Genomic DNA, 13,064 nt, shown 5'->3' on the forward strand with positions numbered 1-13,064 from the left:
TGTGCAACTGCCTCAGCTCTGCCTTGAGAGTTGGGTGATTCAGATAGCATGGACCTCAGGTTTATTATCTGTGAAATGGGGATAGTGGTAGTACCTACCCTGGTGTATAAGTCCCTCCTGGCTGTTGTAACAAATTATTACAAACTTAATGGCTTAAAACAGAGAAATCTATTCGCATAGTTCTGGAGATCAGAAGTTCGGTATAGGGCTGTTGCAGAGGGCTAGTGGAGAATCCTCATTGTCTCTTCAGTTTCTGGTGGCTGCTGGTATTCCCTGGCTTGGGGTTGCATCACTCCAAGCTCTGCCTTCTGTTTCTCTGTCAAATCTCTCTCTCTCTCCCTCCTTCTTATAAGAACTCATGTGACTGCATTTAGGGCCCTTTGTAATAAATCCAGGATATTCCCATCATTTTGAAATCCTTAACCTGCTAAGGCTCTTTCCACTTAAGGCAACATTTACAGGTCCTAGCTATTAGGATCTAGCATCTTTGGGGCGGGGATGGGGGGAATGGAGGGGCTTATTCAGCCCAATACACTCAGGGTTGTCAGGAGGAAATCTGCTAATGCTGACAAAGGATTGAACATAGTATTGGCCAGTAGACAGCACTGAGTTAATATCAGTCTGTTTCCCCTTCTTAGAAAAAAAGGTCTCTTATCAGGCCTCCCTTATACAACTGCTATAGGTTGAAACAAAGCACAGGCATAATGCTAATACGTGCACAAGACAGACTATGTAAGAATGAAGTAAATGAGGTCTGTCATACATTCTCCCGCTGCCTTTACTCGGGTTTGCACATCTTTCCGTCTGGAGACCTCAAACCCTGCCCACTCAGTCTCCTCACCTCCCAGCGAAGATTCTCCACCTTGAGACTCTGATCCCTGTACGCACCCTCCCTCTTGCTCCGCCCACTTAGTTAGAGGCACGTTCTCCACTACGCTTGAGAGGTGACCGGGCCTTTGCGGTCTGTCTAGTGTACTGCCCACCAAATCGTAGCCTAGTCCATCCAATTTTGTCTACTTTGTCAGCTTTTAGTTTATTCATCCAACTCACCTAGGTTTACTAAGCATAAGAGTGGTAACTTACTTTGCTTCAGATGGAAAAGGAAAGTAGAAGCTGTTGGAAGTAGACTGGCAATATTCAAGACAGCCTCTCGAGAGGGCCCGGCGCCCACATACCCCGTCTGGGAGGCCCAACTGGCTTGCCGCGCAGGCGCAGTGGACTCATTCACTCGCCATGCCGACTGTCAGCGTGAAGCGGGATCTGCTTTTCAAAGCCCTGGGCCGGACCTACAGTGAGTTCCCGCCCCATGGCTTGGGCTCTGTGCCTCTTCACGGAGGCTGCGGCGTCCCCCACCCCATCCAAAAGGGCAGCGTGGCTATGTTCATGCAGCTTGACAAGTTTTGGTATCGGGTAGTCGGGGGCAGTGGCAGCTGATGAACGAAGTGGCCGGCCTGGATTGGTGTAACCTCTCGGAACCGGTCTCGCCGCGGCTGCAGTTGCATCACCCACGCGTGTCCGGCTTGCTCCGTTAACTCACTCGGCGTTCTCGCGTGGAGCGCCTACTGCGTGCCCAGTGATAGGGATCAGTAGGAATGACGCCCCGGGTTGCTTCATTCCCGGGCTGCATCCGAGTGTAGCTCGCTGAGTGCAATGAGAAGAGCAATGTGGGAACGCCGTTCATGAGAGATGGGAGAACTTTGAGCGGGAGGGTTGAGGGCATTCTGTTTTTGTTTTGTTTTGTTAATAACTCAGTGAACATCTGGTTGTGTGCTAGGCACTGTCCTAAGCGCTTTGGGAATACAGGGGTGCACATGACACATAAGGTCCACTCGCATTCTGATGGAGGCAAACAATAATTAGAACGTAAATAAAATGATTTCAGATAATGTCAAATGCGACTAAGGAAACAAAAAGGGTACTGTGCTAAGAATAACATTAGGTAGGATGGTAACGTTTGAGCTGAGACCTAAGTGACTATGAGTCTACTTGGTGGTCTAAGTCTACATGCTACAGTTCATCTCTTCAATTCTATATTCCATTTAAGTAGGGGGAATAGGTACAATTACCGGTTACTATATAGCTGTAGCAGTTGAAATTACATCTGTCCGCCCCATAATTATCAGTTCGTATAAAGGCTGTATGTAGCAACTCGATATGTGTGTTATCTTTGGTTTTACGGCTCAGTATGGTAACCTAACCCTAGTCAGTTGGACAGGTAGTGCTTCCTAGAATAAGACGTTACTATGAAAATAAAGTTAGCTTTTAAAAACTGTTCTAAAGGTACACTTTTAGGTACTATGTGTTCTTGAAGTATTATTCTCCGTAAGATTCTCTGCCTTAAGACCCTGAAAATAGAGGTACTACTTACGCCTACTCTCTGAACTTGCCTGTAATTCCCTACACTTTTTATTTTATGATATGTTATTTATGTTTTTTACCCATCCTTCTAAATCATATTCACTCTATGGAATGCAATATACCTGAGTTGCATAGGTGGTATGTGGCAACTATTTTGTCTTGACTTTGATCAGTTCCCACCAGGTATCCATTTCTGGGAAAGCAAGAATTAATCCAGGGTGTAGACAATGGTGAGATTATTTATAACATACTTATTTTCATATTAGGTTTAAATATATTCTCTAGCTGTCCCCTTTTTTCTTTTTCATATTGAGAGTGATCAGGTAAGCTTGATTTTCCAGAAATAGTTGTCAGCTACTGAATCTTTAAAATTTCAGTTAGAAAGATTGATATTGTTGAGATGTATTTCAGGCTGGTCAGAAATAATACTGTTCATTATTTCATGTTTTTTATTTTTGAAATTTTCATGTTTATATTTCATGTTTTTTTATTTTTGAAATTTTTTAAGTACTAATTGGGTTGAGGTCAAAATTGGAAAAACATGTTTGGCAAGCATCTGTTTTCCAAATAGTGTAGATTCACATCTTGTTTCTTACCCTCTTATTTTTTCTTTTTCTTTTTTTTTAAATAAAAATTTTATTTATTTTTAGGAAGGGAAAAGGGGGGAGAAAGAGAGGGAGAGAAGCATCAATGTGTGGTTGCCTCTTGAGTGTCCCCTACTGGGGACCTGGCCCGAAACACAGGCATGTGCCCTGACTGGGAATCGAACCAGCGCCCTCTGGTTCACAGGTTTGTGCTCGATCCACTGAATCACACCAGCCAGTGCAATTTTTTTTTTCTTTTTAGGCTTCTGCCTTTTTCCTGGTTTTCAGATAATGTCTCATTCACTCTTTCTATTCGCATTCCCTCTTTTTTTTTTTCAGTCTCTCTGAGGGTTGCTTTTTTTGTCTGTCCTGAATTGTACCATTTCTACTTATCATTGTCTTTCCCTTTACCCCGTCTTTGCTTATCAAGGATATTTCTCAAGCTGCTTTTCTTGCTGGTCATTTGGCCCCTCTGGGCCAATTCTGGCTCCTTAGTCTACTTTTTCTATTTCCATTTTGCACAGATGTTTTTCTCTTGCCCCTTATTTTCTTGCTAACAGGTTTATTATCATTGTTCTTCAATTCTGGTTGTGTTCTGCTTTGCTGTAATTGCTGGCAGTACTGTTAGAGCCACCTGTGTATATCATGCAAACCTCTAAGATGTAGTTACTTAGGTATATCATTTTGTTACAGGAATTATTAATCCTTCTAAGCTTGTGAAATACAGCTGAAAGGAATACAGACTTACCTTGCTTTATTACATTTTGCTTTATTTCAGTTCATGGGTGTTGACCCTCCACCAGCAAAAAGATTGACTTGCTTTATTGTGGTGGTCTGGAACTGAACCCACAATATCTCTGAAGTATGCCTATAAAACAAATTGAATAATAACTAGGATTCACTGAAGGATACAGGGGAAGATGCTCCAAACAACTGAGCCACACTGTCCAGGGCTGCGTATTCTTGATTGAGTCTTGAGGGATGGGATTGTTTTCCATGGCTCACCCTCTAGGCTCTTAGTTCCACCCTCTGTGTGGTCCTTATTTGTTTATTTAGGTGAGAGAAAGCAGGTGTTCTACCACCCATTAGTTTTCTCAGTCTACTGCCTTATAATACAATGGGGGGGGGGGGGGGGCGGGGGCAGGCGGGACTGTGCCCTTCAGCTCAAGCTCACAATGGTTTTGCATATGTATTTCTTTTAAAAACGTTGTGGGTCTTTGGTGAGTTTTACTGGTTTTTATTTCATTAGTCAGAAGCCACATCATGCACAGATCTCTTAAGCTGTTTTGTACTGTGGGCTTCTGTTCAAACAGTGGCTTAATTAAGCTCGGTTATGCAAACACAACGAATTTGTGAGACACACTTTTTATTTCTTTATAGTGCCTTTTGTTCCCCTGAATGAATAGTACTTTTGATATTTCTGAATGTTATGATTTCACAATCATATCCTTGATTTCACCTTTGGATGAGATTTTCCTGGCAATGCTCTGGATTTGCTCTTTGCTCAGAAATCACTTCTTAATTTTAGCATTGTTTCACAACAGGAGAGGCTGAGAATTTTTTAAAACCATCAATCCATGGCTTCTTTTTCTTAATAGTCATTCCTTTATCTCTTATCATATTAAAAGTGGCAGAAAACCAGGTGGCACTTTTAGCACTGGTTGGTAGTCTTAGTTACATCACCCGGCTGAGCAGGTACATTTTCTATAGTCCACATAACTGTAGGCAACAGCATTGCCAAATTTTCTGCCTCTACATAAAAAGGATTCCCCTTCTACTAGTTTCAGTAACGGGAGCTCACTTTCTTCCATAGCCTTACCTGCATCCTTATCAAAGACTATGAAGCTTCTATGGACAGCTTTTTCAAGGCACTTGAGGTTTCTATTTACATTTTCTTCAAAGCCTGCCTCTTGATTCCAAGTCCTTTCCCTTGCTTTCCCCACGTTTGCTACAGCAGCACTCCGTTTCCAGGGACTAAAGTCTGTATTCTCTATTGCTCCATGACAGATTACCCCAATACTTAGAAGTGTGAAACAACAAGGCTTTATTATCTCACGCAGTTTTTGAGAGAGAGGAGTTGAGAAGAGGCTTAAGTGGGCGGTTCTGGCTCAGGGGTCTCTCACCACATTGTAGGTCAGGTGTCATCTGGGCCTGCGGTCATCCCGGGCTTGGCTGGGCTGCGGAATAGGCTCCCCTGCTTGCTCCTGCGGTTGCAGCAGACACAGTTCGCACAAGGGTATGAATGCCGTTCACTGGGGACCTCTGTTACTCCCTGCCCTAGTTGATGATCCCCCACCAGAGACCTGGGAGTCTTCTAGATCTTGCCTACTCCCTGTCCCCACCCCCCATGCAGTCGTTGAGCCTTACAGATTCTGCCTCTAACATTCCTCACACTCTTCCTTCGTCCTCCTACCCGCTGCAGCTTTCACCCAGCCCTCAGCTGTACTGTGGCAGGAGGATCCCAGCTCCAGTCCATCTGCCACCAGTGTTGAAAGTGCACATCTAGTGATGCTTTTGCCCAGCTGAAAATCCTTCAGTGGAACTCCCCTTGCTGGCCAGCAGGATGGAAGACAGATCCCTGGGCGTGTTATGACATGACTTGTGTCTGCTTGTTCCACCCTGTCTCTTCCTGACATGAACCTATGCACCATCCATAGTGAACTTTCCCAATTTGCCGTGTTGCTTTCTCCCTACAATCTCTACTTAATGAGCTCTACTTAATAAGCCTTTTTCCTGAAGGCTTAGCTGACCCTAAGTGGAGCTGATTACTTCCTTTGTACCACCTCTGTACCTTGCATTTAACTATATTAGCACATCTGGTTTGTTTACTACAGTGGGAAATAGTTAACATTGGAATTATGTTTTATTTATCGTTGTAGCCCCGGCACTTAGTACAGTGGCTGGCATATAGTAGGTGCTCAATAAATGTTAAAATGATTTTATTTTGGGATCTGGAATCTTAAGGTCAGCTTTTCACTAGAATACGAGAGAGGGGATCCCCCGAAATGGACTTTATTTATAAAAATTGTGTATCCTTATATGTTTAAACTTTAGTCACCTTCAAAATACTCCCCATTTGGTGCACTATACCTATTGAGACTTTTTTCCACTGCTCAAAACAGATTTTGAACTCATCAGTTTTGATGTCTTTTTGTGCTTCTGCTGTTTTTTGTTTCACCTGTCCTACATCCTTACACATTGCAAAATGTTTCCCTTTGAGGACTCTTCCAAAAACCACTGAACACTCAGTGTTGGGTGTGGGCAGGTGCACTCGTGAATCACTCATTATGAAATGGGCAATCTTGTTGAAAGAGTCTTCAAACAACAATTGAAGCTGAATGCAGCCTCACAACAGTGCCAGCTGGTACATTGATACAGATGTGTTCTTGGAAGCCTGTACCACAAGGGGCCAGCCCTCCAGAAGATAATTTGATTTTTTGGGGGCGACCCCTCATATCCTGGTAATGATGCTTTGTTTTAGATTTTTCGGTAATGAGGAAACCCTGAAAATGCTGTATCAGGTAGTAAACTAGAATATAACTTAAAAATAAGGAAGAGAACTATTAATTATTGCAGACCTATGATATTTCAGGGCACTGTGACGCACCCATTATCTGCCTGAACTTACTTAAGTTTTTCCAATAGTTGTATGCTTTAACTAAATGGCTGTAAAATGTTACTTTATGGATGAGGCATTTTGATCCACTTTATGGATGAGGCATAAGAATGAGAAAGTTTATATACAGCACCAAGCTCTCAGAACTCGTACGTGAGATAGTCAGAATTCAAACTCTGACTGGCCAGGCTCCAGAGCTGTCACGCTGCCTCAGAGAATTTTGTATTATAGGATTTATATTATTCCACTGTGTTGCGTCTGTGATTTGGAGCCTTTTTCACATTTGATCCCAATTTAATAGGTTACTTTTCTTCTAAGTAAATGTAAACTCCCCAGTTCAGGTAACCTATTCTGTAGTCAGTATTAGATAAATCAGTTTGAATAGTTTTGTGCTTTTTCTTTTACAATTTTTACGCTTTTTTTGGTTTGTTTTAAATGGTGATATCTGATGGCTGATACTTAGCATACTTAGTGTAAGACAATAAAAAAAAATGCAGTTTACATACTCTTCATTTATGCAGATCAGATTAAAGCAATATATTTTTCCCCCCCTAGCTGACGAAGAATTTGATGAACTATGTTTTGAATTTGGCCTGGAGCTGGATGAAATCGTATGTATTGGATATGTATTTTTCTGATATTCTGTGTTTAAGCCCATTTCTCGGAGGTTTGTGTAGCTTATCTTTGTCACCTGTGGTTAGGACACTCGTGGGCCACGGTGATCCTGTGTTCCTCTGTATTAAGGGGCTGCGTTCTGGTTCTGAGACTGTTGCTTTGCTTAAAATCTCAAAAGGGGCTCGTGCCCTATTCTGCAGCACCGGGTGGTGCTGCAGAGCTGGGTAAGCCCTCTCGGGCAGCCCAGGACCCCAGTGAGCTCCTCTGCACGGGGGTGCCTTCTGGCGGGTTAGCCGCAGGGAAGGGCCTGGGAAGTGGTGGGAATGTTGCTTCAGCCGTAGCTGCTGTCTCCTTGGCCTCCAGCGCCCCCCTCCTTCACTTCTCCGTCCCCCAGCCCCCCTTCCTCTGTGCGTATTTAACCAATGTTAATTCATTCCTAATTTATTACTGTGTATGTTGTTCTTGTAAAATGATCTGTTTTTGAAGAATGGCTTATAGAAATGATTATGGAGCATTTTCCTAGTTTTTTGATTGTTTAATGATTAAAATATTTTAAAAAGAGCTTTATTTACAAACTATATTAACACTGATTATGTATTAAAAATGTACTTATAACTAAAAAGGTAATTCAGTGTTATTATTAAAAACAATTTTTTAATTTATTGGTTTTGGGGAGAGAGGGAAACATTGATTTGTTGTTCCACTTGTTGATGCATTCATTGTTTGATGCTTGTATGTGCCCTGACTGGGGACTGGGCCCCCAACCTTGGCGTATCCGGACAGCTCTGTAACCAACTGAGCTACCAGCCTGTCTGTGGTGTCCTTGAATGCATGAGGATGCTACATGCGTGAACTCAGGAAAAGTCATTTTTTATGTTTGTCGCAGAAAAAAATATGTATAAGATAGTTTACTGCTTTATAGTGCTAACAACTATTTTAGATTGATTTGAATTGATTTTTGTGCTTGTTTTAGACTTCTGAGAAGGAAATTATAAGTAAGGAGCAAGGTAGTGAAAAGGCAGAGGGGGCATCCAATGTTGTTCTTTACAAAATTGACGTCCCTGCCAATAGATATGATCTCCTGTGTCTGGAGGGATTGGTTCGAGGACTTCAAGTTTTTAAAGAAAGGTAAGGGAAAATAATCATTAAATACTTTGCCAAATTGGATATGTTTTCTGTGACTGTCGTTATCAGCAACTCTGTTTAAGTTTCTAGAAAAAAGCCTTATTGGACAGGTGTACAACTCTAGGTCTGCTTCGAGGGATGATTGGCGGGTGAGGTTCACGTAGGCTGTAGCCGTTTGAAACTTTGCCTGGGTATTGGGTCATTTTGGGAACATAGTTTAACAGTGAAGTGGTTAATAGTTTTATGGAGAACTTTAAATGTTAGGAAGTTTGTTAGCTTTTTGTTTTGTAATATTCAGTTCAAATTTGATTTTCTGTAACTTTATCCCATTGTCCTAGTTCTGTTCATTTGGTTTACATAGAGAATATAATTAATTCATCAAATGTTTTGGTTAATAAAGAGCAAGTTTGTTTTAATATTATTTTAGGATAAAGGCTCCAGTGTATAAACGGGTAATGCCTAGTGGAGAAATCCAGAAATTGATCATCACAGAAGAGGTAATAAGGATAAAATCTTATTTTCCTTTGAAAACAGTCTCTTTCATGTATATATGAGGTGGGGAGGGAAAAATAACAAAGCTGAATCTTTTACCAAATGTAATTTTTTTGATCATTTGCTAAAATGGATGTATATTTAACCGTTAGCTTTTAAATATTATCAATTTGTATCAAGAATGAAAGGGAACAAAGCATCTGTTTTCAGTGAATAATTTCAGAAAGTAACATCCAAATGTTTAATTAAATTACATTTGAGATGAATTATTTCAATTGTGGTATAGTAATACAATTAAAAATAAATCTGCCGGGGAGGTTATTTTGGTAAAAAATATCAACTATGAGCAAACTACTTAAAGGTTAATTTTTTTCTTAATTATTTAGTAAATTTTCAGAATTCTTAAGGAATGGAAATTCCATGATGACAGTGACTTTGTTTTTTGTCACCATTAATTTTATTACTTGTTGGTTGAATGAATATAAACTTGTTTGAATGAAAATGTGTGACAATGTCAAGAGTGCAGCTAACTTTTTATTACAAGATGTTATTACAAAGAAAAACCTTAATACTTACCATCCCTAACGACACAATGAATTTCAGACTGCGAAGATACGCCCTTACGCCGTAGCAGCAGTGCTGCGGAATATAAAGTTTACTAAAGATCGCTATGACAGCTTCATTGAACTTCAAGAGAAGTTACATCAGAACATTTGCAGGTTTGTGGCTGCATCTTCTTTTCTCCTTCCCTTCCTTTCTCCTATTCCTTTCTCTCTCACCTCTTCCTCTCTCCCCTTCTCCTTCCCTTTCCAATTTCTCTCCTTTTTTCCTTGTATACAGATTTTTTCAAGGCATTTTCTAAAGTAATGAAATGTGAGAGTAACAAGAGCGTAAGTACTAGAGAGTAACAAAGTAATTAGTACTGCTTGTACATAGTGTATGCACAGAGAAATAAGGTACATTTTGATTATGTTACATAGAGAAGAAATATCTAGTCCTAGAGATTTTCAGGATTTTTGTGTTTTGGTTCAAATCATTAGTAGTGGGTTATACCACTCAAGAGGAAATCATGGTGATGTGAAGTATGATCTGTCATTTCAAAAATGAAAAATGTTTGGCTTGAATTCACTTTCTGAGTGAGTGTAATTATAAATTGCAGCTGAATTTAGTGCTAGTCCTTTCAGCTTTTCCCTGCTGCTTTTTCACAGCAAAACTAACATTTTTTGCCCATATTATAGATAAAATCTTGGGATTATATGTGTATATAAAATTTGGAATAGTAATCCTTTTTCTGTACATATATTGTAAGCCTTTTCCATCTGTGTGTCTTTTGAGTTTGGGGGTCTTTGGATATATGTGTATAAGGTTTTCAATTTGGATATAGTCCCATTTATCAGTCTGCCTGTATGAATTTTACATTTTGTGTTTAATTTAAAAAGGGGTGTCCTTGGGCTCACATGCTGCTCTAGAAATTAAGGTGTGTTTTGGTTGCTAATGATAGAGATATGCCAATACTTGTCATTTGTTACTGTGAATTAATGTTAACAGAATGCCACTTTAGTTCATATTAAGTTAGAAATTGAGAATCTAAAAATACACTTATTTTAATTTAAAAACAGTGTTTATACAGCCCTGGCCCAGTGGCTTGGTTAGTTGGAGCAGTGTCTCATACATCAGAAGGTCATGGGTTCAGTTCCCGGCCAGGGCACTTACCTGAGTTGCGGGTTCCATCCCTGGTCGGGATGCATGTGGGAGGCGGCCAGTCAGTGTTTCTCTCTCTCCTTCTCTCCTGCCCCTTCCTTTTCTCTCTAAAATCAACAAAGATATCCTTGGGTGAGGATTTAAAAAATTAATTAATTTAAAAAATAATGCTTATACTGTATATTGGTTGTGAGACAGTTTACAAATCTGAGAAGTGCAACAGAGTTGTTTAAGTGTTAGTCCACCCTGGTCCTTAAGAAAGCAGTTCTAGTAAAATAGTACTGTGTATATTACAACTATTTTGATCAAAATGTTTAATACATTTTCCGTGTTTAACTGGAGGGAAGAAGCGGGTGGTGGTGTCTGATTCCACAGTATTAAGCTTTGTTCTCCTGTATTTTCTTTGAATAATTTTTATGGTTTATTTTGTGTGTGTATGTCTCTTTTTTGTTTTTCAAGATGAGTAGCTCTTTGATGCATCTGAAATTTATTTTTTTGTGATAGGCTTGAAGTTAAAATGTAGTGACATTTTGAGGTACTGTTTTAGGATTAGGAGATCGGTGTTAGTGTCTGGGAAAGCACAGACTTTTTTACCTATGGGTTTGTCAACCTTTAATTTATATAAACTTATTGAACCATATATATTTCAACCTGCGATAGTTCTGGAGTTTTATAAGCATATAACTCATTGAATAAAGTAGCACTTCTTTTTTGCTTGTCAGCAATTCTGTTCAATTCAACCATATTTATTAAAGTTTTAGTCACCAGTCTTAGAGGTTGACCAAAATTGGTTCCTTACAAATTTTAAAACTATTTTATAGTTAATGTAATACAGACTTTAATAAAATTATTGACTACTAATGCATTTTATCTCTTTGGTGTGTGTGGTTATGCATAAATATGCAAATATATGCACATGCATCTAAAGCCAATTTTAAGAATTCTTGAGAACACCATAAATTCTGACCTACTTTTGGTTTTGAATTGTCTGTTGGAAAGCTTAGAGCCAAATCTGTGGCCCTCCTTGTTGGTAAGTGTGGGCCTTTAGATCCACTTTAGTATTAACATCCTTCCTGGCTCTGTTTGATATCCCTACTTTTGTTTCTTTCTCTCCTAATTTGTAAGTTGCTAAAATTACCTTAAATCCTTTGCAGATAAACTGTAGAAGAAACAGCTTTTGAACTTTCCTTACACATTAAGCTTTAAATGTAAATTAACGGTTCTTTAAATTTTCTCCATTATTAATGTAATATAGCTATGTGACAGAAATTTTAGGAAAATATAAAGTCAAAAATACAGCAATTTGGTACTTTATTCTAATTTAGTAAAACATTTATGTTTACTTGAGAACACTAATTGGAAATAAAACAAAAAAAGACGGAATGTTGACTTGGAAAATGTCCTATAACATAGGTGAGGAATTCACTTCAGCTACTGACATAATAATGTGTTGTTAGTAGCTTTAGAATTTCTCATTACTTTTAATAGTTGTGAGAATTTGTTCCCTGTACCCCTCGGAAGTTGCCGTATAGCAACAGGCAATTTTAGGGAAGTGTCTAAAAACAATTTTTAGAAACATAGTCTGTTGTCTTTAGAATTTCTGCTTTGGAATATTCAAATCTCTTTTTCTGTCTCTTTTCTTCGCTCTTTCTCTCTCCCTCCCTTTCAACCTTTAGGAAAAGAGCGTTGGTTGCTATTGGTACCCATGATTTGGACTCTTTGTCAGGCCCATTTACTTATACTGCAAAGCGACCTTCAGATATCAAATTCAAACCTCTGAATAAGACAAAGGAGTATACAGCCTGTGAACTGATGAACATATACAAGGTAAATGTTAATTTATGTTATGCAATAGCTCTGAATTAGTTTTGAAATTCCTTCAAAGTCAAGTTTTAGAACTAGAGAAATGCAGTGAGTGCTTTAGAAGAAGTGGCAGTGTCTGTGCCCCAGCACAGAGGTGCTGATTATTTGATCTAGAGGGGGGAACTGGGTATAGTTTTGTTTTATTATTACATTTTTATCTTCTTGGACGATTTTAATGTACAGCTAGGATTGAGAACCACTGAAGTAGACCGTACCACATTGTAATACTCATATTTAGGTACCATTAGAACTCATGTAAGTATAAGGAACAATAAGATTTAGCTAATTTTTGTTTTGTTTTGTTCTTGGTGGGAAACACTATTATGAAGTGTTTACCTCATTGTTTTCATTTTAGTGTCCAACAGTGACCGTGAATTCAGTAGTCACTTTTAAGTTGTGCATAACAGAGAAATGGTGGGTATCATTAAAAAAAAGCAGCTGTGGTCCTTGGCTTGATTTGCCAGGATTTCTTTAGCTTTCTCTAAATAGTTTTGTGATGGTGGTGGTTTTATTTGAGATAAATGGCACAGGCTAACTAGTGCCATTCTGTTTCCATTGTTGAAAAGTGGCTCAGTTGTGTTCTCATCTCTTCCCAGTGGGAGATGAGGCTGTGTAAGGATGCTGAGATACTGATTTATATTAGAAAATTTTAGAAACTTAGAACTCTGTAATTTGGTACAGATTTGTTGTTTTATGACTTTCCCCCTATT

General features: G+C 39.3%; 1 protein-coding gene across 1 annotated transcript in view; it reads left to right on the forward strand.

Moving 5' to 3' along the window:
- The first annotated feature begins 1,209 nt into the window (after nucleotides 1–1,209).
- FARSB (phenylalanyl-tRNA synthetase subunit beta) overlaps nucleotides 1,210–13,064 on the forward strand; it is a 55,125-nt gene continuing 43,270 nt past the window's right edge. The window contains exons 1-6 of the mRNA XM_054585617.1: nucleotides 1,210–1,291; nucleotides 7,114–7,169; nucleotides 8,147–8,301; nucleotides 8,726–8,795; nucleotides 9,394–9,509; nucleotides 12,168–12,318. Of these exons, the coding sequence (XP_054441592.1) occupies nucleotides 1,234–1,291; nucleotides 7,114–7,169; nucleotides 8,147–8,301; nucleotides 8,726–8,795; nucleotides 9,394–9,509; nucleotides 12,168–12,318 (606 nt within the window). The 5' untranslated portion in view covers nucleotides 1,210–1,233. The remainder of the gene's footprint in view (nucleotides 1,292–7,113; nucleotides 7,170–8,146; nucleotides 8,302–8,725; nucleotides 8,796–9,393; nucleotides 9,510–12,167; nucleotides 12,319–13,064) is intronic.

The sequence above is a fragment of the Pteronotus mesoamericanus genome, unplaced genomic scaffold, assembly GCF_021234165.1.
Source record: "Pteronotus mesoamericanus isolate MK-2021 breed Mesoamerican mustached bat unplaced genomic scaffold, CSHL_Meso_final contig_90, whole genome shotgun sequence".
Taxonomy (NCBI): domain Eukaryota; kingdom Metazoa; phylum Chordata; class Mammalia; order Chiroptera; family Mormoopidae; genus Pteronotus; species Pteronotus mesoamericanus.